The 23013-nt window shown below is 43.5% G+C and overlaps 1 protein-coding gene across 2 annotated transcripts in view; it reads right to left on the bottom strand.

Moving 5' to 3' along the window:
* AK8 (adenylate kinase 8) overlaps positions 1 to 23013 on the bottom strand; it is a 139497-nt gene that overhangs the window by 62853 nt on the left and 53631 nt on the right. For both annotated transcript variants that reach the window (XM_058302134.2, XM_058302135.2), the window contains 2 exons: positions 22412 to 22543; positions 14491 to 14580 (listed from right to left, as the gene is read on the bottom strand). In XM_058302134.2, the coding sequence (XP_058158117.1) occupies positions 14491 to 14580; positions 22412 to 22543 (222 nt within the window). The remainder of the gene's footprint in view (positions 1 to 14490; positions 14581 to 22411; positions 22544 to 23013) is intronic.

Here is a 23013-nt window from a genome sequence, read left to right as displayed (position 1 = left end):
GCCCAGGGCCCTTTCTGCTGCAACACCTGCCACCTGCCGTCCACCCTGGGGCGAGGTCCTCGCCTGCACGGTGGCTGCATTCGTTCCATCACTTAGTGCTTCTGACGTGGGGCACAGCTGGGTGGCGTGAGGGCACCAAAGTCACTGGGGTCAGCATAAATAGGCTGAGAAGAAAAGCTGGAAAAAAAGAAATAGCTCCTTCAGCCAGTTTCAAAAGCAAAAAAAAAAAAAAAAAAGGACCCACGGTTGATTGATACACACAGTAAGTCCTTTAACTCTCCTTCACCACCCTAGAGCAAATCAGGGAAAGCAGAACTCATTCCTACACACCTACACCCCACTACACACCTACACACGCCCTACACGACTGCAAACCCCTACTTACTCATATATGCACATTCATCCATATACCCCTGCACACATGCACACTAGACATCCTACGTGCTCTCATCTTCCACACTTCCCTACATACACCGGACACTATCCTCCACTAACCCACACGCACGACAGCCCCACATCCACCTACACACTCAACTACACAAACATGCACCCTACACATACACACTACACTCACATACACACCTCCTTTGCATACACACACATGCACACACACCCGTCACGTGTCCTTCAAGCTACCCTTCTGTGACTTCCTTTCTTCTTCAAGCCCCCCCTGAAGTCAAAGCAAAGGTGACATGGTAGGGTTAATGGAAGGCATTAGAATTTGCTTCTATTTCCCCCTTTCCAGCTTCACTCTTGAAGTGAGGTCCAGTGGGAGCCATGCTGCGGGGAGAGTCTTAGGAAAGGGACTCAGAAAAGCTATTTCTTTTGTCATTTCTAATTTCTATCTTATGCATAATGACATGTGGAAAGAGAGAGATAGGCTCATACCCCTCCCAAGCGTCTCTTCCCCAGAATGCAGGGAGGCTTTGCCAGGACATGGGCTGGGTATTTTGGGGTCTCTGATTTACTGTCACCGTAATTCAAAGAAAGCTAAATTACTACCATTTCTGGGAGGCTCTGACTCTCCTGGTGGAACTGATTTCCAGCAGTTGAGGCCTGCAAGTTGTCCTCACTGCTGTGACCGGATATCACGGCTTAGAAGGAACTCCAGGGTTAGGAGTGCCAGGACTAGAGCCTGGGTGTGGGGCCCTTAGTGATGCTGGTTGTTTGTTATTTACTGCCACCTGCTGGCCGATCATGGATCCTGCACCCCAAGTGTTTAATGATAAACAGCTCTTCTAAAATCTGTAAGGGAGATAAGGAGGAGAAACTTTTGTGAGAACTGGCTGCACCCTGAAATTCTCCAGTGGGTGGGGAGTGAGCCCACTGGCTCTAGCTTACCTACTGGTAAACTCAAGTCACAGAAGTTCCTGTTCCCAGGGGCTATGGTTCCCTAGCTATAAGACAAAACAAGTCTAAGGTCTTTAGATTTCAAAAGTCTATATGCTAGCCTTTATACTGCTTAACGATAACATTTAAAATTTATTTGCAGACTATGGTGCCAAGGAATAACAATGTTTTCAATATTGGATTTTCCTCCCTAGTCCACAAAAGCACATTAGCCCCAGGGGTTTTAACCAGATAGGAGTACCTCCCACTCCTGGGACAGTCGCCACTCGGAGCGGTTCCCCCTTTATATCACGCCTCCTCTGCCATGTCTACTCAGGCAAAAAGCAAAGATGAGTGTCCTCAGCATACCCCAGCAGATCGTGCTGGGTGTCCACATGTCCCTACTTGGGTGGTAGAGCCATCCAGCAGCGCATATTTCAGTTTGTCCCTTTCTAATTGAGTTTTGGGTTAGAAAAAAAAGCCCACTTAAAAATAAACATTCTTCTATAAATAACTATTACTTCATTTAGCAAATGAATAACATTTAATAAAAATGCTCAGCTAGCCACAATGTGTTAACAGATTTGGTAATTATTCTTATCTTAAAACACATTTTTACATCTTACAGTGGAATAGAAGAGTCCCTGGGAAAATGACCAGAGGTCAGCCAGTTCATATGTGAACTGGAGAGCTTGGGAGAGCAGTGAACTAAAATTACTCCACGTGTACACTGCAAATCAAAGAGTTTAAGGAACATGATTTTAAATTAACTTAGGGCTCTGAGCCAGTTATTTCTCTTACATCTCAAGTGCAGCAAGGATGCCATTGCCCACGTGCTCTCTGAGAAGAAAGTTAGCAGCTACTGGGAAATGAGGAAACTGTACCATGACCCCGGTTTTCTGGAGTGGAAAAGACACCACAGTCTATTTATTTAACGCTATAGTACTTACTATCAGCCTGCCTCTGTTCTAAGCCCCTCACAAATATTAATCTGTGTAACCATCACAACCTTATGAGAGAGGAACTGATAATACTCCCATTGTATAGACTATGAAACTGAGGCAGCAATTTTCCCAAGGCCACACAGCTAATAGGTAGGAGAGTCTGGAATTAATCCAGCCAAACTGGTTTTAGGGGCTGCTCACTCAGTTTCTGTGCTACCTACATTTTAGGAGAAGGGCCAATGTGATGAGATCAAGAAACCAGAATTCTGGCCTCTGCTCTGCATTTAACTTGCAGCATGTCCCAGGCAAGATACTGGGGTTTCCTTTGTGGAGATGCTGGAGTCTCCACAAGCCCCTACATGGTACCTGTCATCATCCTGTGAATCCAGTTCTTGAGGATTTATAAGCCTGTATTCTGCCCCACACAATCACATGATGTAGCCAAAACATTCCAATCAAGCCTTTTTGGCTATGTTAAATTGAAGATGGCCACAGAGAGAGGATGTTGCTCAAGAGGTTGGGCTCCCTCCTTCCACATGGGAGGTCCTGGGTTTGGTTCCTAGTACTTCTTGAAAAAGCAAAAATGAACAAGTAAAACAAACCAAAAAACCAACTCAGGGAAGCCGATATGGCTCAGTGATTGAGTGCCACCTTCCCACATATGAGGTCCCAAGTTCAACCCTTGACCCCTGGTACCTAAAAAAAAATAAGATGGCTACAAATTCTTGGCTATTTCTCCCATTGAGAGGCAGGGTCTAATTGCCCTCTCCGTGCAGCTGAGCTGACCTCAATGACTTGATGGACCAGTAGAAAGAGGCAGAAGTATATCTGGAGGCTAGGTCACAAGAACCTTTTGCTTACTCCCTACCCCAATTTCCTCCACCACCTTGGTTTCCTTGGAATGCTAGTTCTAGAGGAAGCCAGCCATCATGTAAGCAGCCCAGCTAACCTGAAGCCTCCATGCCGTGAGGAAGCCCAAGTAACTGGTAGAGAAGCTGCATGGAGAAAAAGATGCCTGGCCAGCCCCAGCTGTTCCAAGCATGTCACCCCAGGCACGAGGCACGTACATGAAGAATCCATCTTAGGTACACCACCCCCAGAGATACAACAGGAAGTAGAGCCAGGTCGACACCAGGACCAAGATCCCAGGCACAGGGCCCCAGATGACACATCCTGACCATTTCTAGCCATCCAGGCCATGCCAGCTGAAGCCCAAGTCATCCCGCAGTAGAGCCAAGCCCTCCCTGCTGTGCCCTGCCCGAAATCCTAATCCACTAAATCAGGGGCATAATAAAACAATTGTTGTTTTATGCCATTAAATTGCGGGTGACTTGTAATGCTGCCATAGATAATCTGAGCACTGGAGGGTAGGTAAACCAGGGATTTGCCAGTTTCAGTTACTACAGGGGGTAGGCACCCAAAGCTGGTAGCAGCCACTTGAGAAGAATATGATATCAAAAATAGATATAGAAGACATACATTATTTACCCAGCAGTGCTTGCTACTATCATTACTGCTACTACACTGAAGATGACAACAACAACTACTACTATTCAAACAATAAGTATTTAATGAATGGCACTTGTGATGTGCCATGCACTGTGCTAAGCATTTGTATAAACATGATTTCATTTTGTGTTCATAAAAACCAGTGACTTTGACACTATGAAAATCTCACCTTACAGGTAAGGAAACTGAAGTTCTGAGGAGCAGAAGGGCTTGCCCAAAGTCGCACAGCTGGTAAGTAGTAGAATCTGAACTGGAATTAAGCCTCTGTGGTTCTTGAACCCCAGCCAGAAACCACTCCCTCTACTGTCTAGGAGGCACAGATGCTCATCTCTCTAGAGAGACTGTGGGCTGCACGTTGCCTTCTATCACCTGTGCTCCCCTTTGTTCTACATGGGTGAGATCCCTTCAGTCTCACCCATATAAAAGGCAGGTAGCAGGGAGAAGTGTTCAGGCTCCAGATGCCGGAGAGCAAGCCTGCCTGGTTTTGTCCACACCATAGGTCCAGAATCAATTACCCCGTGAGCTTTCATTCATTCATTCATTCACTCACTCACTCATTCATTCACAAACATTAGCTGAGCATCCTTTGTGAGCCATACCAGTGCTGGTGGAAGAATCACCCACCCAGCCTGAGTGCAGCAGAGTCAGCTGGGGACGCAGGCATGAGCAGGAGCATGTAGCACGATTAGTGCTGGGATGGAGGGTACTCGGGTAGGAAGGGGGTCCCAATTGGGGTCCATCTGACCTCCCAGTACCCCAATCAGGACCAAAGGTAGGGCTGGGACAGTGAGATAGGGGTGCTAGCTGCCAAGATCCCAGATGGGGTAAATCAGTTCTGTACTTGGGGAGCTGTGGGATCCCGGAAGGTCTCTCTCTCTCCGCTCCTGTCTCCCGTGGACCCTACAGGATCTCTCCAGGGAAGGGGGCTGGGGACTTAGTACTTCCCTCTACTCTGGGGAAGCCTTCCTTCAACTCTCCACCTCCCGCATCCCTTCATGCCCACCCCTCCAGTCTCCCTCTCTCTGTCCTGTGCCCACTTTAATCCACTCCTCCTCATTTTCTTCTTGTTTTTACCTCATTCTTGCTCACTTAGGCTCACTCGGCAAAGCTAAAAGGCGTGTTTCCAGTGCTTCCCTCCACATCCACCATGGCTATGCCAAGTTCTCCGCAGGAAAGCCTCAGTGTGGGCTCCCAGGTGACAAGCCCCAGCAAGTCTCCTCTTTCTCTTTCAGGGAAGCACGACATGTCTGAGGTGCCGGGACTGCAGAAGGTCACCTGGGGCAGCCTCCCCCTCCACACCTCCCGCCCTGCCACCGGCCTGCCTCCCTCGGCAGGGCAGGCACAGGTGAGAAGGAAGCTAGTGTCAGCTGGAAGACATTCCCAGAGGGAAAGGAACTTTGAAATGTACCTGCCTTGGGGGCGTGAAAGGGGCTTGAGGGCAGCTCTTAGCCTTAGCCAGGGCGGCCCAGACGGCTCCACCAGGAAACTTCCCCACTGGAAAAGCAGACCTGGGGCCTCTGGGTCCTGCCTGTCACAGACAATTTCACAGCTGAATGGGTCGGCAGTTTTGTTCTCTGTGGCCACTGGGGCCACACGTGGAGAGGGAAATGCTTCCAGAAGCTCTGGTTAGTACGAGAAGGACACAGTGCACTTCTGGGCTCACCTGAGGCCTCCCAGAAACGTCTGGATTTTTTGTTTTTGTTTTGTGTATTTTTAAAAAATCTGGATGCCTGATATGTAAGAAGTCCTCAAAAAACCATTCAGTCTAGAAAAAAAAAAATCCCTGAATGCTCTTCTGTGCCAGACACAGCTAGGTGGTAAGAAATAGCCATAAACAAGACATAGCAGGCCCCTGCTCCCGTGGCACCCTATTCTTGTTGCGGAGAGAGACATGAAAGGCTAATTACGTTTCATTGAATGGATGCATGAAGGGATCGAGGGTCCCTCACTGCCTCAGTTTCCCCAACCAGACTAGCCATTGAACAAAAAAACTTTGTGATCTTTTAGTGACAAGCCCTGCCCCTCTGACAAAGCATTATTATGTTTAATGTAGAATAACAACGTGCAGTTTTGCAGCAAAATTCTAGTTTAAAAAAGCAAGAACGTGAACTCTCTGGAGGCATGAAGCTGTTGATAAACAGGGACATGGACCCTCTTTTTTTTTTTTAAAGATTTATTTTTATTTATTTAATTCCCCCCCCCCCCCCCGGTTGTCTGTTTTCTGTGTCTTTTTGCTGCGTCTTGTTTCTTTGTCCGCTTCTGTTGTCGTCAGCGGCACGGGAAGTGTGGGCGGCGCCATTCCTGGGCAGGCTGCTCCCTTCTTCGCGCTGGGCGGCTCTCCTTATGGGCGCACTCCTTGCGCGTGGGGCTCCCCTACGCAGGGGACACCCCTGTGTGGCACGGCACTCCTTGTGCGCATCAGCACTGCGCATGGGCCAGCTCCACATGGGTCAAGGAGGCCCGGGGCTTGAACCGCGGGCCTCCCATGTGGTAGACGGACGCCCTAACCACTGGGCCAAGTCCGTTTCCCAACATGGACCCTCTTGACGTCACTGGTCTCCTTTCCAGGCACTCTGTCCTTCAGAACGAACGCATCACTTTTCTCCCTGCTGCTCTGTTTGGCTCTCTTGGCCACGGATTTCTTTCCAGCTGAAAAAGACTCCTACATATTTTCCATAAGGAAATCTTTGTAGCAGTCCCAGTGGAAAAGTCAAAAGTTTGACTTGAAAAAAGGCGCTACTTCAAAAGCATTGTCAGACTGAGGTGAGGGCTTCTTTAAAATGCATAAATTACAGAGGGCATCCATTAACCAACCTCTAGGCAACCTCCAGTGAGGGCACTGGCCGAGGGGTGGCAAAGGGACATGTGCGGGCATCTCTCCAGGAGGTGAAGAGAATAAAATACATGTTGAATAAAGAGTAAATTAATCTGTTTATTACTTGCTGCTTAGAGTGTGTGTGCATGTGCGTGTGTGTTAGGTAGAAAAATGAAAGAAAAATGTGGAATTTTTTCAATAATAAAAAGGGAGTTGCACTGCGGGGCCCCTAAAGCTTGTGAAAAATTAAACTCGACGGATTCAAACTGTCCTATTTCCACTTCAAAAGAGAAGAGGCGCTGAGCTCTTCCCAACTTATCTTCAAACGCCCAGCACCCTAGAAAGTTTCTTTAAAAAAATAAAGCCTCCTGTTCCCCCAAGCACTGTACCGGTTACTGTACCCACTGTCTCTCCCTCTTCTAATTATACCCCTGTGAGTCTATTAATCAACTTGTAAATTATTTAGAGAGTCGTGCGCTGTCTTCAGCTAGTATAAACACACCACATGCAAAGGCTTGCTGGAGACGGGCAGAGGTCCCTCAGGGTCTCCCCTCCGATGGTAAGACAGCTTGCAGCTCACCGAGCCTGCACCGTTAGAAACAAGAAATAGCACTCGCTTACCTCCTCAGATGGAAAGATTTACTTTGGCTTTTAACTCAGCAACTCTTTGCAAGTTTTTAACAAAAGAGAAATGCTGGTCTATTGTCAAATCTTTAGTGTGCATTTAGCGGCGAGAATATTAATTCCCCCTAAAAAAATGAAGCACTTCAGCAAAGCTCTGATCCATCCCGCCTGGGATCTGGACTTGCAGAACACTTTCGAAAACGCTCGTAATCATCCCGGTTTGGAGCTGGTTTGGCTTGTTTGTGTTACGACGGCTGTGACCAGTTTGGTGAGGTCTACCAGAAAGGGCACAAACGAGAGTCTTCAATCTTCCTCCACTCTCCCTTCTCTTCTTAGGATCTATTAGGCCACAAGGGACCTTCTCCAGACAGAAATATTTAGGAAATACAGGGACATCCTGGAGGGGTATCTTTCCCACATATCAGGACTTTCTGCTTTTATGGGAAGGTTATTATACCAACCAAATAGCTATTTTCTCACCCAAAAGTAAGTGTATATCTGGCATATTCACCAAGGAATTTGGAGCTTCCTATAATTGAACTGCTTTAGCTGTTGGGGAGATGCTAGTAGGGCTGGGATTACATAAGTGAGGTGAGTTAGAAGCTCATGATAATTTGGCCCGTGAGCCAGTTTGGCTGGTGTTGGAGTGCATGGTTCTCCTTTCCACTCTTAGAGAGATAGGCAAGGTTAAAGCTCGATCTAACTCAAAAACCCAATGCTGGGGACATGCCCTCAATGGCGGTCTCCTGACCTGACAATTCCACCATGTTCTAGTGCCCTGCTGATGCATCAAGACAAACACCTCACACACTTAGAGCAAAGACTTAAACCAACAAGAACCAGGTATGCCTTTGGCGGTTTTTAATATCTTCCCTGGGTTGCTGTTCTCCAGTGAAACAAGCAAGGTTTGGGGATGAAAACAATTACCATAGCTGAGGTAGAAGGTAACCTTTTCAAACCAAAGAGATGGTGGCGTGTCACTAATTAGACTGATCAATTTGGAATTCGGTTGTATCACCACCCACCAACAGCCACTGGACCATAATTTGTGGTTGAAACTCCCGTGACAAGGCCTCGACATAAAGCAGACTTTAGGATGGTGTGAGTTTGAATGACCACAGTGAGAGTTGCTGAGGAGGGTTGGTTTTTACATTAAGTGAAAACTGGGAAACCAGACATTCTAGTGGGTAAAGGCAGAAGGGATGCTTTTCTTGGGAGGCTCTAGTGCTCTGGAATTAAGAAACCTCATCTTCCATAAAACCCTTTGGTAGGAATGAAACCACAGGAAAGGAGCTAAGCTCATCACTTGGAGCTGGTGGGCACTGTGAGCCACTGTTGATTTGCACAGAGAATTGAGATCTTAGTTCCTGTGCCTGGTTTCAGAGAGAAAAAGGAAACAGCTGCACATCATGCCATAGTACATTCTGGCAATGCAGTCCATCAGTGCCAACCATCTAATTTTAAATGGTATATAAACAGCTGAGAACATATTTTTCCAAAAGCCCAGAATAGTTGTTTACTTGTTTTTGTGCTACTCTAAGAGTGACAGGCACTTTCCAGCACTGAAGGCTGCATGATTTAAGGGTTGACCCTGTTTGTCGTATGCAGACCAAACTCCCGTTGACTTTAATGGAGGTTGCCTGCATAAAGAATGCCTGCGCAGAGCCCTGGGGAATAAATTTGTTCTGTTTGCTGCAGCTAGAGTCGGAATGAGTTTAGGAGGTCAGACCTATATATTTCAAAGTCCAGGGCACAGAATAAGCATCTCCCCAACCCTCTGTCCATGGTGCCGTCACCAAGAGCCTAGGATGAAGAGATTTAAGATGAGCTAAGATGGGGCCCTTTAGTCCTTTGCCCAGTAAATGTGGAAAGATGGGAATACAACAGAGTTATTAATTTTGCTGCTGATTCGAAAGAAGGAGGTGTTGGCAGCACCTGCGAGGACAAAAAAAGAACATCACGAAGTCTGCAGAGGTCATGGCTGGGACATAACATCATGAGGCCCAGTTGGGGGGAGAAAGAGGAAGTGGCTCCATGGGCGGGGGGCAGGGGCGGGATATGACATCTGGAGAGCTATTCAGTTGAGTGGGTGATGGTGATGATGACTGGGATGGTGGCAAAGATGCACAACACCAAAAAAACTGCACATGTCTGGGGCATGAAGCGCCAAGGAAAATTCAAAGAGCATAAGAGCCTGCAATGGCAGGGATCCCAATGAAAAGCAGGAAACGTGACCAAGTCAGCCAACAGCCAGGAGCACAGAGCAGAGGTGGGGAGGGGTGGATGATTGAGTTTCTACACTGGTTGGCTATGGAATTTTCTACACTTTTTGGTCTGCCACCTCAGAAAAGCTGGGGCCTCTGACCCATGGTGGCAAAATCTCTGTGTCCTTTTAAAATCCCCACCTTTTAGCGAGCTTCCTGAACCTTGCGGGTTTTTGGATGTCGCGTGCCAACTTCCACCATGTAGGAGATTGGCCCGGTGCTCTTGCATGTGCCCAGGGATGCCTCGTACTTGGAGAGGGAATCAGAGATGAGCTCCCAAAAAGCGATAGAAGAGGAGCCCTTGTCTCCCTCCTCTGGAATTTCTGCCAAAGCATTGAAAGTGTTAAGGAGTCCTGTCCTCAAGGGTTTGGGGAGAGACCTTCTGATCCAAGGGCAGTACTGGGAAGACGAATTCTGCTCTTCTCTTCCCCAGGAAAGAGAAGTCCTTCATCAGACTAGCCTAGTCCTCTGGCTCTTATTTTCCCAGCTAGCTGGGCCTCACACATGGGATGGAAGGATTCCCCTCTGACTCTTGTCTCCACTCAGTCTCCCCATCCCCACCATCGAGATGTGACTGTTTACTGAGTAAGAGGCTGCCTCTGCATCTCAAAGGCTCCCCTGTGTGACCTGTCACCAGGCTTGGACTTGGGATGTTTTAGGAAGTCCAGCGGAGGTCTGAGATGCCAGCCACAATTCCCATCCAATGCTGTCATTAGGCTCTGCCATCTAACGGGTTCAGAACTCAGGATGGGGGCAAGGGAAGTGGTTAATTACCACCCCTGAAACCCAAAAAGTGATACACCTATAGACTAGGGGACCCTTGAGTCCCAGATGTCACTGACACTCTATTTGGGAAGTAGGGGTGCCACAGCCAGGCAGTTCTCTGGAAATAAGCAATGCTGTGGTTGGCTAAATGGAGCTTTTGTGTTCAGTCTGACCTTCCCTTAAAAACTGAATTCTGTCAAGAATCATTTAAATTTTCTTCCCGTTTCGGCTCATAGTGAAGTGGATCCCTGCCAGACCTGGGTGGCTCTGGCACTCACTCCTCTGCGAGCCAAACACTTTGGTTTTCTCAGCAGCTTCTCCGCAGCCCACTAATGAGACCCCATTAGTGGTTATGAATGTAAATGCATTCTTTGTTATCCCTGTGAGATCAGTGTTAGTGAAATGACAGAATTTATTGCTTCCGTTAGGAAGATATGATTCTAGTTGTTGTTGTGTCTTTAATTTTGTAGGAAGCACAAAATATAGAGCTAACATAGTCTAAATAAACAAAAAGCTGTAGGGGAAAAAAGGTTAGCACAAAATAATGAAGACTGACATTATTCAGTTCTTGCTAACTTTATAGGAAAATGGGAAATGTGCCCTCAAAGTCCTCCTTGTGCTCACCCAAAAGACCCTGCCATCTTGACCACCACAGAAAGGACTCCTTGGGGTTGTTTTTAGTGGTGGATGAATTAAACCAAATGTGTAAACCAAGGTTAATGTGCTTTGATTCAAGAACTTTCATTTCTGTCTCTATAAAAGGATCTGACCAACAACAGGCCCCATTTATCCCAAAGTTATAGGGTAGAGGTTCAATAAATCAATAAAACAATACCCACCCCGATGGTTAGTTAGGGACCTGTAACTTTTAAATGCCCAAATCTCTCTAAGACAAAGTAAGATAAGACTGCCTGGGCAAATGGTTAGGAGAGTGAAGGAAGAAAACTACGAAACCAAAGGTTTCATGACTCCTAAAGAGGAATCAACATCTTACTATTACAACACTTCAAGAAGTCTGAGAACTAAAGAGCTGTGATGAGTTACCATTCTCTTTCCGAACACTGGCTGAAACTACAGATTTATAATGTGACTTGAAATATAGAGATAAAATACAGAATATAGATATAAAAAATTAATGGAAAAATTAAACAGCCCTAATATGCAAAGAGCACTTAAAAAACAATTAAGAGAGGGGGGGAAAAAGAAAAGAAAAAGAAAAACCAATTAAGAGATAAGACAGCTTAACTGAAAAATGAGCAAAAGGAAAAATCATAGAAAATTGGACCAAGGTTATAAAGAGTGATTCACAAAAGATGAAATACACATGACTAATGATTACATGAAAATATGTTCAACCTTACCAACCTCACTAATAATAAAAAAAAAAACACAATTAAAAACGAGTTTTTTTGTCACCTAACAAATTAGCTAAGATTCAAATGATCGACCATGGTAGGCAGAATCATGGTCCCCAAAGATGTCCACATCCTCATTCCCTGTACCTGTGAATATTAGGTTACATGGTAAAAGGGACTTTGCAGGTGTGATTAAGTTAAGGGTCTTGAGATGGGGAGATTATCCTGGATTATCCAGGTGGCCCCAATGTAATCTCAAGGGAGAAGGATCAGAGTCAGAAAAGATGTAACAACAGATGCAGGGGTCAGAGAGAGAGAGATTTGAAGATGCTACACCGCTAGCTTTGCAGATGGAGGAAGGGGCCATGAGCCAAAGAATGCAGGCAACCTCAAAAGCTGGGAAAGGCAAGAAAGAAAAGGGATTTTCCCCTAGAGCCTTCAAAAGGGAGGCAGCCCTGTCAGCACATTTATTACAGGACTTCTGACCTCCAGAAATGTAAGATGGTAAATGCGTGTTGTTGCAAGCCACTGGGTTTGTGGTTATTTGTTACAGCACCAAGAGGAAGCTCAAACAGCCCTCCACCTGGACTAAGGACCAGCCACGCTGGTTGGGAAAGGAGTCGCTCTGCATTTGCAAAGGGGGAGAGTAAACACCCTTCTAAGATGCTCCCTGGCCCAGGGGCCTAAGCTGGCTCTGCAGGCCATGCCCTCTGCTCTCCCTGAAGGAGTATGCATGGTCATTTGAAGGGCTAAGGAGGAAAGGAAACAGAGTCTCCTCTAGAGCCCCCAGAAGGTCCGGGGTCCTGCCAACACCTTGATTTTAGGACTTTTGACCTCCAGAACTGTAAGATAACAAATTTTATATTGTTTTAAACTGCTAAGTTTGTCACAGCAGCAACAGGAAACTAATTCATTGGCAATACCCAGAGATGGCAAAGATATGGAAGAGACAAACATTCGTATACAGTTGGTAGGTATGTACATTAGTACAGAATGTACCACAATTGTTAATAAGCATTTCCTTTGACCCTAAATCTATCAGTTTAGCCTGAGATAATCAGGGATGCTTGCAATCCTGTGTATGCACAGGGTATGCATTACAGTATTATGGAAGGAGTGCAAATTTGGAAACAACATAAATATTTACTTTTTCTAACTTTCAATTCTGAAACAATTTCAAAGGTATAGAAAAATTGCAAAAACAGAATTCTTGCTTGTGCTTGCCTTAGATCCAATGATTGTAAACATTTTGCCACATTTTCTTGGTCATTTTCTTTTTTCTGAACCACGAAATGCTTGTTAGTAAGGAATTAACAAATGATCATCCAGTCATACAATGGAACACTATGCCATAAAATTTAAAATGATATAAATCTATGTTAACTTGGTAACACATTCACTCATTTATTCAACAAATATTCTTTAACGTACTAATAAACCCCAACTCCCAATAAATGGGAAGTTGGCATTATTAGAGAGAAAGTATGCTTAAAGTATGCATCAGGTGTTCAGTCATTGCTGCTCCTTACTGCTCTTGGTTTTTAATAACAGCAGCTACCTTTTGATGTGTCTGCAGGCAGTGCACCTGAAACTGCATATCTGGTCCTCACAATAACCTGCAAGGCAGGGATTACTATTTCCTTCTCATCTTTAGGAAGCCCAAGGCTCAGTGGATGAGAATATGTCTTCTCAGGGCCACGTGGCTGATGGTAGTGGCACCATCTGAACCAAATCTGTGAAGCATCAGAGCTCACACTGGCTTTTCTCTGCCTTGGTGCTTTCTGCTTCCACCTCATTCTATTGACCACCGCAGTGATTCAGGATGAGATTCATTCACTGATGTATCCCTGCACCGATTTTTTGCATCTGATGGAGCCTGCTCGTCTCACTTGAAGTTCACCCTGGGGACTAGAGCATCTGAAATGGAGGCTTGGGTGAGCCAGGCAGCCCGTTCTTACATCCTTTCTCGTCAACTTACTCTATTCAAAAACTGGTAAGAGAGGCGATGACAATTCTGCCAGCAGGGTGTCCTAGTCAAGGCACACAGTGACCATCATAATGGAAGCCTCTTCCTGGGTCAGTTTTCTTCACAGTAAGTATGTGCCCACATTGGAATTGGTAAATGAGCTTTTATTGTTTGCTCTGAGTTATACCAGCACTTTAGGAAGGGGAAAATGTGGGTGAGCACTCCAGGGAAAGATGCTAGGTCTAGGGTAGCCTCGCCTCACGTTTGCTGTGTGGCGTTGGCAGCTCAGTCCCTTCTCTGTGGCTCATTTATGGACTCAGGGATCTGGACTAGGACACGCTTCCTGGGGGAGGGGTCAGATCCCAGGAATGCTTCTTTCAGCTTGTGGATCATAGATGAGGTCTGGAAAGATGATCTGGTCCAGGTAATCCAGATATTTACTCCAGCTTTCCATATCAAACAGAGAAGGGTCTAACCCCCAAGGACCAATAGTAAGTCAGTCCTTGTGTCTGAAAGCTGTCTGAACCTTCTGACTACTGATGAAACGGGACTATTTGCCCGCAGTACTTTTATATACCAAATGATAAAGGATTTGGGAAGCTCTGTGGCCTCTCTTGGCTCTCAATTTTAAGTGTCATCAGTTAAAAAAACGAAACCTTCTTGAGAAACAGAAGCATTCAACACTGCCAATGATAAGCTTCACACCCACAAGCCCGCTTCATTTGGGGGGAGACGTGGAAGCCGCCAGGCTTACACAACAAAGAAGAAAATGAGTCTTTGTTGACCAGAAACCCCAATATCTATTTCCTGGCTGTTTTCCCTAATTCTGAACCCCCAGTTGCTCAGAGAGTCTCTCACACAGAGCAATTTCTCTTCAGAGCCTGTAAGATTTTGGCAGTTAGTGGAAAGTGTGACCTACCTGCCATATCCTTTTCAAAAAAGGGCTGGATGAGCTCGCCCAAAGTTGACTTGTCTGCCGCAGCCCCTTTCAGCAGTTTCCCACAGCAGACTGAAAGAGAGAGGAACAAAAAGACACTTGTTAAATTTTAAATAGAAAGAAGAATGGGAAGAAAAGGAACCCCAGTGTTGCCTGCTGGAGGTGGAGAGGGGGAAGGTCACTGAAAAAAATAAAATAAAAGTATTTTTCTGGGTGGGTGTATGTCCAAGTAAAAAAATAAATAAATAAAAAGAAACTGAGAAATCAAACAGAAGCAGAGGAGAAAGATGTGGAATGAAAAAGAATGCATTTGGCAAAGAACATATTAAAAATGAACGGTACAAGGCAGCCATCTAATAAGGACATCACCAACAGAAAAACTCCTGCAGGGCCTCAGTCTTACCTGGAATTACTGAACAGGACTGGATGCTCTCTGGGTTGGTGCTCAAGAACATTCACGTGGGGAACTACTTAACATATTCCTGAGGGAGGTGCCAAGAGCACGTTCATTTTCACATCATCGTTACACAGGGGAGGGCGGGGAAGATTGTTGCCCTTCCAGCTGGCAAGGCATTTCTGTGGGATGGATGGGTCGTGGTGTGTAGTCCACAAAAATAGGATTAATTTATGTAATAAACAGAGTAACTCATAATTAAAAGGCCCTGTAGTGTAGTTACCTGATTAGCTACCCCTCTCCCCTTTCCGATGTGTGTCCTTGCAGGCAGGAGCCTTTCCTTGGTGAGCCCCTCTGTATCTCTAGCCTTGAGCCAGCACACAGGAGGTATCAGTTAACAAGGGCTAAATGAATAAATGCAGGTTACTATTTCTGTGGCTGTGAAAATCCTAATAGCCAAAGCCAGAAGATTTAAGCTGTATTTTCATGAGTTGTTAATTGCATACTCTTCTTTTTCTTACTTTTAGTGTTAGGCAGTTCTCTTGGTATACCAGAAGAACCAAAAACAACCCTAAATTAATTACATAAAATGAATGTGTAAAACAACCATTATCATCAAAGATTTATTCTTCAATAATGATATGCATAATTCACTATATAAATGACAGCAGTAATTTTATCCAAAGTGGTTGGCAGGTTCACAAGCTAAGGGTAATATAAGTCATAATAAAGTCTGACAGTAACTGAGAGTCTTCTATATGCCAAGCACTAAGTATGCTTTGCCTTATTCAGTCCTCAGAAAAACCTGTTGTTTTTTAGATAAGGAAATTGAGATTCAAAGAGGTCAAGGCGGCGGACTTGGCCCAGTGGTTAGGGCGTCCGTCTACCACATGGGAGGTCCACGGTTCAGACCCTGGGCCTCCTTGACCCGTGTGGAGCCGGCCCATGCGCAGTGCTGATGCGCACAAGGAGTGCCCTGCCATGCAGGAGTGCCCCCCACGTAGGGGAACCCCATGCGCAAGGAGCGCGCCCCGTAAGGAGAGCCGCCCAGCGTGAAAGAAAGTGCAGCCTGCCCAGGAATGGCACCGCACACACGGAGAGCTGACACAACAAGATGACGCAATGAAAAGAAACACAGATTCCCGTGCCGCTGACGACAACGGAAGCGGACAAAGAAGACACAGCAAATAGATGAGAAGAACAGACAACCGGGGTGGGGGGGAAGGGGAGAGAAATAAATAAATCTTTAAAAACAAAAACAAACAAACAAAAAAAACCCCAAAGAGGTCAAGTAACATGCCCTAGCTCACAGAGCCAGTAAGTGGCAGAAGTGGGATTCAAACCCATACTTAAAGCTTCCAGTTATGGCCACAAAGGAGTAACCAGCATCATCCTTACCTTCCTACCATAAAACTTGATAAAACTGAATAAAATCTATGAAGCAACTGTTTTTAGGCATTGGATAATGGACTGCAGAGCACTGTGATTTTTGAGAGAAGGGCAACACACAAAGTGAACTCCACATCATCCTGGATTTTTATCCATGTGCACTTTCTAAACTATAGCACAGGAGAAGTGGAGTCCAAACAGAACAGCAGCATTACTGGGTAGAAAAACAAAGATTAGAGTTTGTGGCTCTCAGACAATTGGATTTGTAGAACAGAATGCTAGAGAGAAAGGAACTGTGCAGAGATGTTCCAGAAATCTACATGAGGGCTCACTTGAATCTTTGGTCGACAGAAAGCTGCATAGTGTTAGGCGAGACTCCTTGGGTCCTGGTAGATAACAGCTCCTGGGAGGATGTGAACTGAGTGGAGATTTGCACAGTGCTGGGAGATGATGGCATCCTGATGGTCAAAACAGATAGACTTGCTAAACACCCAGATATTCAGCTGAGACTCCAGAAAGATCACACCTTAGATGTAACTATTCTGGCTTTAGAGTAAACAGCACTCTAGGCCCATCTTAACAAAGCAGAATCAAACTGATTTTCCAGGAAATTAACTGCCTATTAGAACTCAGCTCAACAATCCTTAAAGCAGAACCACACAATCCAGTCTTTCAATAAGGCAAGATTCACAATGTCTAGCATGGAACAAAAAACTATTTGACATGCAAAAAAGCAGGAAAATGTAATCCCTACAAGGAGAGAATCTGATCACAGAATCAGATCAAGAGATGACATATACATCAGAAGTAACACACATAGGTTTTAAAACAGATTTATAAATATGTTTAACATTTTAAAGGAAAAGATAGCTAAAAATGAGTAAACAGATGGGGACTCTCAGGAGAGAAATGGAAACTACAAAAAAGAGGAGACGGAAATACTAAAACTGTAAAATACAATATCTCAAATGTAAAAAAAATGCCAATGGGTTTAATAACTAAGAGGACATGACAGAAGAAAATCTCAGTGAATTTGAAGATAGGAAAATAGGACAACAGAAAGTATAGAAACTGAAGTGAAGGAGCAGGGGGCAGGATTGGGATTTAAAAAAAAATTGAACCTCAAAGACATAGGAGGCAATATCAAGCAGTTTAACATACGTGTCATTGGAGTCCTGGGAAGAGGGGGGCAGTGAAACAGAAAGAGGGAGGGAAAAAAAGGAGAAGGAGAAAGATAAAGAGAAGAAAAAATATTTGAGAAAATAATGGCAGAAGAATTTCCAAGTTTGATGAGAAACACCAACCCTCAGACCCAAGAATCTCTGAAACCCAGTCAGAATAAACACAAAGAGAGCCATCTGGATAAATCGTATAAGAGAAACAATAATGGTAAGAACAATCTCTGGATTCTCATCAGAAGGAATGCAAACCAGAAAAACAATGGAATGATGTCTTTAAAGTGCTGAGAGAGAAAACTGTCAACAAAGATTTCTAAAGGGAGTGAAAAATCCTTCAAAAATGAAGGTGAAATAAAAACATTTTCAGACAGAGGAACACTGAGAGAATTTGTTACCAGCAGACTTGTACTACAAGAAATGTTAAAGAAGTTCTGTAGGCTGAAAAAAAATGATACCAAATGAAAGCTTCAATCTAAACAAAGAAATGAGGTGTGTTGACATGTGGAGAAATATAAAAGCCTTTTTTCCCCTCTCCTTTCTTCTTTAAAAGACAAATATCTGTTTAAAGCAAAACAAAAAACAAACAAAAAAATGCACTACAATGTCTTATAGGGTTTATAGAAGTAAAAATGTAAGACCATGAATAACACAAAGGACAGGAGAGAGATGAATGAAAATATATTGCTGTAAGGTTCTTATATTACACATGAAGACGTATATTATTAATTCAATATAGACCGTGACAAGTAAAGGATACATATTTAATCCCTAGAGCAACCACCAACAAAATAAAGCTAAGAGATATAGCTAAAAAGCAATGGAAGAAATAAAATAGAATACTAAAATAACATTTGATTATGCAAAATTGTGGCAGGAAGGCAGGAATAAAGAACAGATGGCAATAGAAAACAAAAAAACAAGATGGTAGTCTTACTACCAAAACCTTACACTAAAATTACTTTAAATGGAAACTGACTAGAGACTTCAATTAAAAGGCAGAGATTGTTAGACTAGATTTTTAAAAGAGCAATCCTTGGGGAATGGATGTAGTTCAAGTGGTTGAGTGCTTATTTCCCATGTATGAGATCCCAGGTTCAATCCCCACTACCTCCTGAAAACAAAAAAACAAATGGAAAAACCAACTCTCAATGGGGAGTGGATGTAGCTCAGTGGATGAGCATCTGCTTCCAAAAAAAAAAGCAAGACTCAACATATGCCATCTATAAGACACATACGTATAATATAAGACACAAAGAATTTAAAAGAAAAAGGACAGAAGACACACAATGCAAACACTAACCATAAGAACGTTTGAGTGGCTACATTAATATCAGACAAAATACTTTAAGTTAATGAGTATTGGTAGAGAGGCAGAAGGACAATTCCTAATGATAAATAGGGTGTTTCATCAAGAAGACATAATAATCCTAAATGTATATGCCTTAAATAGCAGAGCTTCAAATGACAAGAAGCAAAAAACTGGCATAGAAATAGACGAATCCACAATTAGAGTTGGAGATTTTAACATTCTTCTCTCAGTAACTGAAATAAGAAGTAGCAAGAAAATCATTAAGAATATAGAAGATTTAGGGGAGCTGATGTAGCTCAAGTGGTTGAGTGCCTGCTTCCCATGTATGAGGCCCAGGTTCAATCCCCAGTATCTCCTAAAAATAAAACAAAGAAACAAATAAAAAAACCAACTTGGGAGCCAGTGTAGCTCAGTGGTTGAGCATGGCTTCTCACATGCAAGGTCTTGGATTCAATCCCCAGCCCCAGTACCTAAAAATATATATATACATATTTATTAAAATATATGTATATATATTTTTTATATATAAAATCATATATATATATAAGATTTGAACAATGCTATTGAACATCTGATTATTGTGGACATTTATGGAGCACAATATTGAACAAAGATAAAATACAGATTCTTTTCAAAAGCACGTGAAACTTACTAATATAGACCATATGCTGGGCCATAAAATGTTATCAACAAATTTCAAAGGATTAAAATCATACAGAGTATATTCTTTGATCAAAATGGAATGAAATTAGAAATCGTAACCAAAAAATCTGGAAGATCCCCAAATCTTTGGAAATCGAGCAGCACATCTGTAAATAATACATGTGTCAAAAAAGCAATCACAAGGGAGATAAGAAAATATTTTGAATTGAGTTATAATGAAACACAACTTTAAAATGTTGTGGGATGCAGCTCAAGCAGTGTTTACAGGAACACACATATAACTTCAAATGTTTATATTGGAAAAGAATGTCCTAAAAACCCTGCCTACAACCACTGCATTTTATAATATCTTATAAAGAAAATATTGTAACAGTCTCTTCTCTCCTAAAGATTCAAAATCTGGAAAGAAAAAAATAATTAAAACTGTGGTCAAAATTATCGAAAAGGGCAAATGTCTTTTTGCTATGGGATTCTGATGAGACGTTCTGAAGAGAAATAAGGGCTATACATGAGGTAGCAAGGCTTTGGAGACAAACAGGTCTGGGATTGTTTTTGAGACTGGCCTCACTTCATTTCACCAGCTCCCCCTCTCCCAGCACTGCAGGGCTTACTTGGATACTTAAGTGTATCTTATTTTTCTACATTTGACCCTATTACTATACCTAGTAAAGTGCATTGCATACAGCAGGTGCTCAATGAGTAATATTGATAATATTTTAAAGTAAAATCTTCAAAGCTGTTTCTGATTTGAAAATGCATGTTCATTGTAAAAAAAAGAAATCAGAATTGTATAATATATCCTCTACAGGTAACCAATTTGGGGTATGGACATGACTTTAGATTTCTTCTGAATATAAACTAATGTTCTTTTTAAAATAAACAAAAATGAGGTCATCCCCTGAATACTGGTGGATGACTTGCTTTCTGCCTCTCCTTGCATTTAACAATATATCATGGATATCAAGCCAATCTACACTTTTTTTATTAGATGCCTAGTACTACACTGTATGGGTGTGCCATAATTTAATTAGTCCTCTTACTAAGAGCTTGAGGTTACCTCTAATTTTCATCATGTATGCTTCACATCTCTTGCTGAGTATCTGAGTGAACGTTTCAGTAGAATAAAAATCCTAGGAGTGAAATCAGTGGGTCAAAGGATTTGCACATTAGAATTTTATTCATTAGTGGCCTTTGTCTTTCAAAAAGGTTGTGCCAATTTATATTCCCACCAATTGTAAATGAGAGTCTTTCTATAAATCTTGTCAGAGTGAAAGGTGAGTGGATTGTTTGTTTGGAGATGTTTTCCCATGACTTCGAGGTTCATAGACGTGGAGATTAGAACCACGTCAGGGGAGGGTCACAGGGCAGGGGGCCAGTGGGAGCTTGGGAGGAATCTCAACGGTGCCATGCATGCAGACTTTCTGAGTTAGTCTCCAAATGCTCAGTTTTCTAAAATAGTCCTGTAATGGGCAACTGATGACAAAAGAGAACCCATGACGAGTTTTTCTATTTTCATTTTTGGAAAAATCTAGGCAGGTAATTTCACGTCTTCATGACTAGTGCACTGAAAACAATTCAAATTAAAAATATTTTTCTTGAATGAGTGTTTCTGCATAAACAAAATACAGCATGGTGACAGTTATTTAAATAAAACCATGCACTATATTAAGGTATTGCTGCTTTTCAGATCCTTCCTCTGCCATTTACGCACTTGCCACGATAACTCTTCACATAACAATAAATGCAGACACTTAAACATGCACGTGTAACTGCAATTAGATTGCTGTTCATTCTTAACGAAGAAGTCATCCTTAACCACAGCCGGAAATTTAGCCTTATAATACTCTTAACAGGACTATCAAAATAAAAAGGAGATTTAAATCAAAAGGAGAATGAATAATTTAAATAATTCAGTATGTAAAAAAACTATTTATGTGAGGAAAAGCAATTTTTTTGTCCTAAAGTGTTGAGATTATTTTTCCACACTAATCAAATTTGCAGAATAATTGCTCAGTTCATCTTCACTTTACATGTGTGTGATATCGTTGGTACTTTTGCTTTTACCACTGATTCCTGGCTACTCTCAGTGACTTCGGAGTTTTAAGTTGGAGGAGACCTAATTGAAAAGCAGTTTTATTCAAATCTTGATCATTCTGAGGTGGTAGATGATAGATAGATAGAGTGTATATATGCATATTTGTATTTGTACAGTATGTATGCATAATTTGGGGGGTGTGTATTGATACATATGGGGGTGCAGATTTCATGTTATCTTAGTATGTATCTTAGTAAATAGAGTATTGAGGATTTTGGAGCATTTGGGGGAGCAGTGCCTTTAACTCCCCCAACCGCACTGTGTGTCTGCTACAATTTCTTCTTCCTTTCCAAACCTTTATCATCTTGAAGGCAGGCTAGCATCCAAGACCGCCTGGGACCACCCTGGGAAAGACCTGGAGAGCTGATTTCAATATTTTCTCTCCTCCTGGTAAAATATTTATTGAAACTCTGCAGAGGGAGAAGACTTCCTCTGGTTCAGAAACTGTTTGCCTGTAAACACAATGACCTGAGTTGGGGGAGTGAAGTGAGACCAGAGAAAATAAACAGATCCATAGTATGCAAGTGCTGCAGCTTTGAGCAAGAATGCAGAGGCTGGATGGAAGCACCTCTGGTGTATAACAGAAAAACCACCACTCCAAAGGATAGAAAAATTATGACTAGAAAATGTTCCAGCTTTCGGGCTGTGGACATGTTTTTATCGGTTACTGTTTTCATGACAATATTCTTTGAGAGGGAAAAAAAAATCTTATCCCTGCAAAAAATGCACTAACTTAAAATTGTTTAGAGCAGATAGTAAGAAGAGACGTGATCCTGATCCCCTTCCCACACTCCTACCACCCCTAGAAAACAAGAAACAGGAGGGCAGCAGGTAGGGAAAGCTCTGGAAGCAGGGTGAGTGCTTCCGGCACTCACCGTTGACAAGGCCATACTTCTGTGCCAGGAGGGCAGCCTGCAGGCTTTTCCCACTGCCTACGGGACCGCAAAGCAGCACCCGTGGAGTGAACGGGGCATTGGATCGATGGTTGGTTTGAACATAGGTCAGAGCTGGAAAGAGAGGATATGAAGTCCTAAATAAAAGGAAACCGGCTTGCAACACCTTTGCTTTGGCTCTTTTAACGGCAGCAATTATTTCTCACTTTTACAGCACCATGGAAACCCTCTGTGCATCCACTGAGAGGCCACAGGGTGAAGCAGCGGGAGAAGAAATTATGCTTCAGGCCTGGGCACCAAGGTGAGAAGGGGGCAATTAAGTCCACAGCAGCCACCCCCTCCAGGCACTGTCCTGGAATTCCTCTACAACTCAGCACAGGCATCTATGGTTCCCTCCTGATCAAATTGATGCTGGGTGTGTTGTGTTTGGGGGTTGGTGCTGGAACACAAGGTGCCTGAAGATGTGCGCGGTGTGGGGTTGGGATGTTTCCAGACTGAATCCGGGCTGAGCCTCGAACCTGCAGCCTGCGGGAGCAGCCTGGGCTAGCGAAGGTTCAGAGCGGCTTTCTGTGGCTTGCGCCTGG

This window comes from Dasypus novemcinctus, chromosome 8 (assembly GCF_030445035.2).
Source record: "Dasypus novemcinctus isolate mDasNov1 chromosome 8, mDasNov1.1.hap2, whole genome shotgun sequence".
In the NCBI taxonomy this organism is placed as follows: Eukaryota; Metazoa; Chordata; class Mammalia; order Cingulata; family Dasypodidae; genus Dasypus; species Dasypus novemcinctus.
This window is presented reverse-complemented; position numbering and strand designations above follow the sequence as displayed.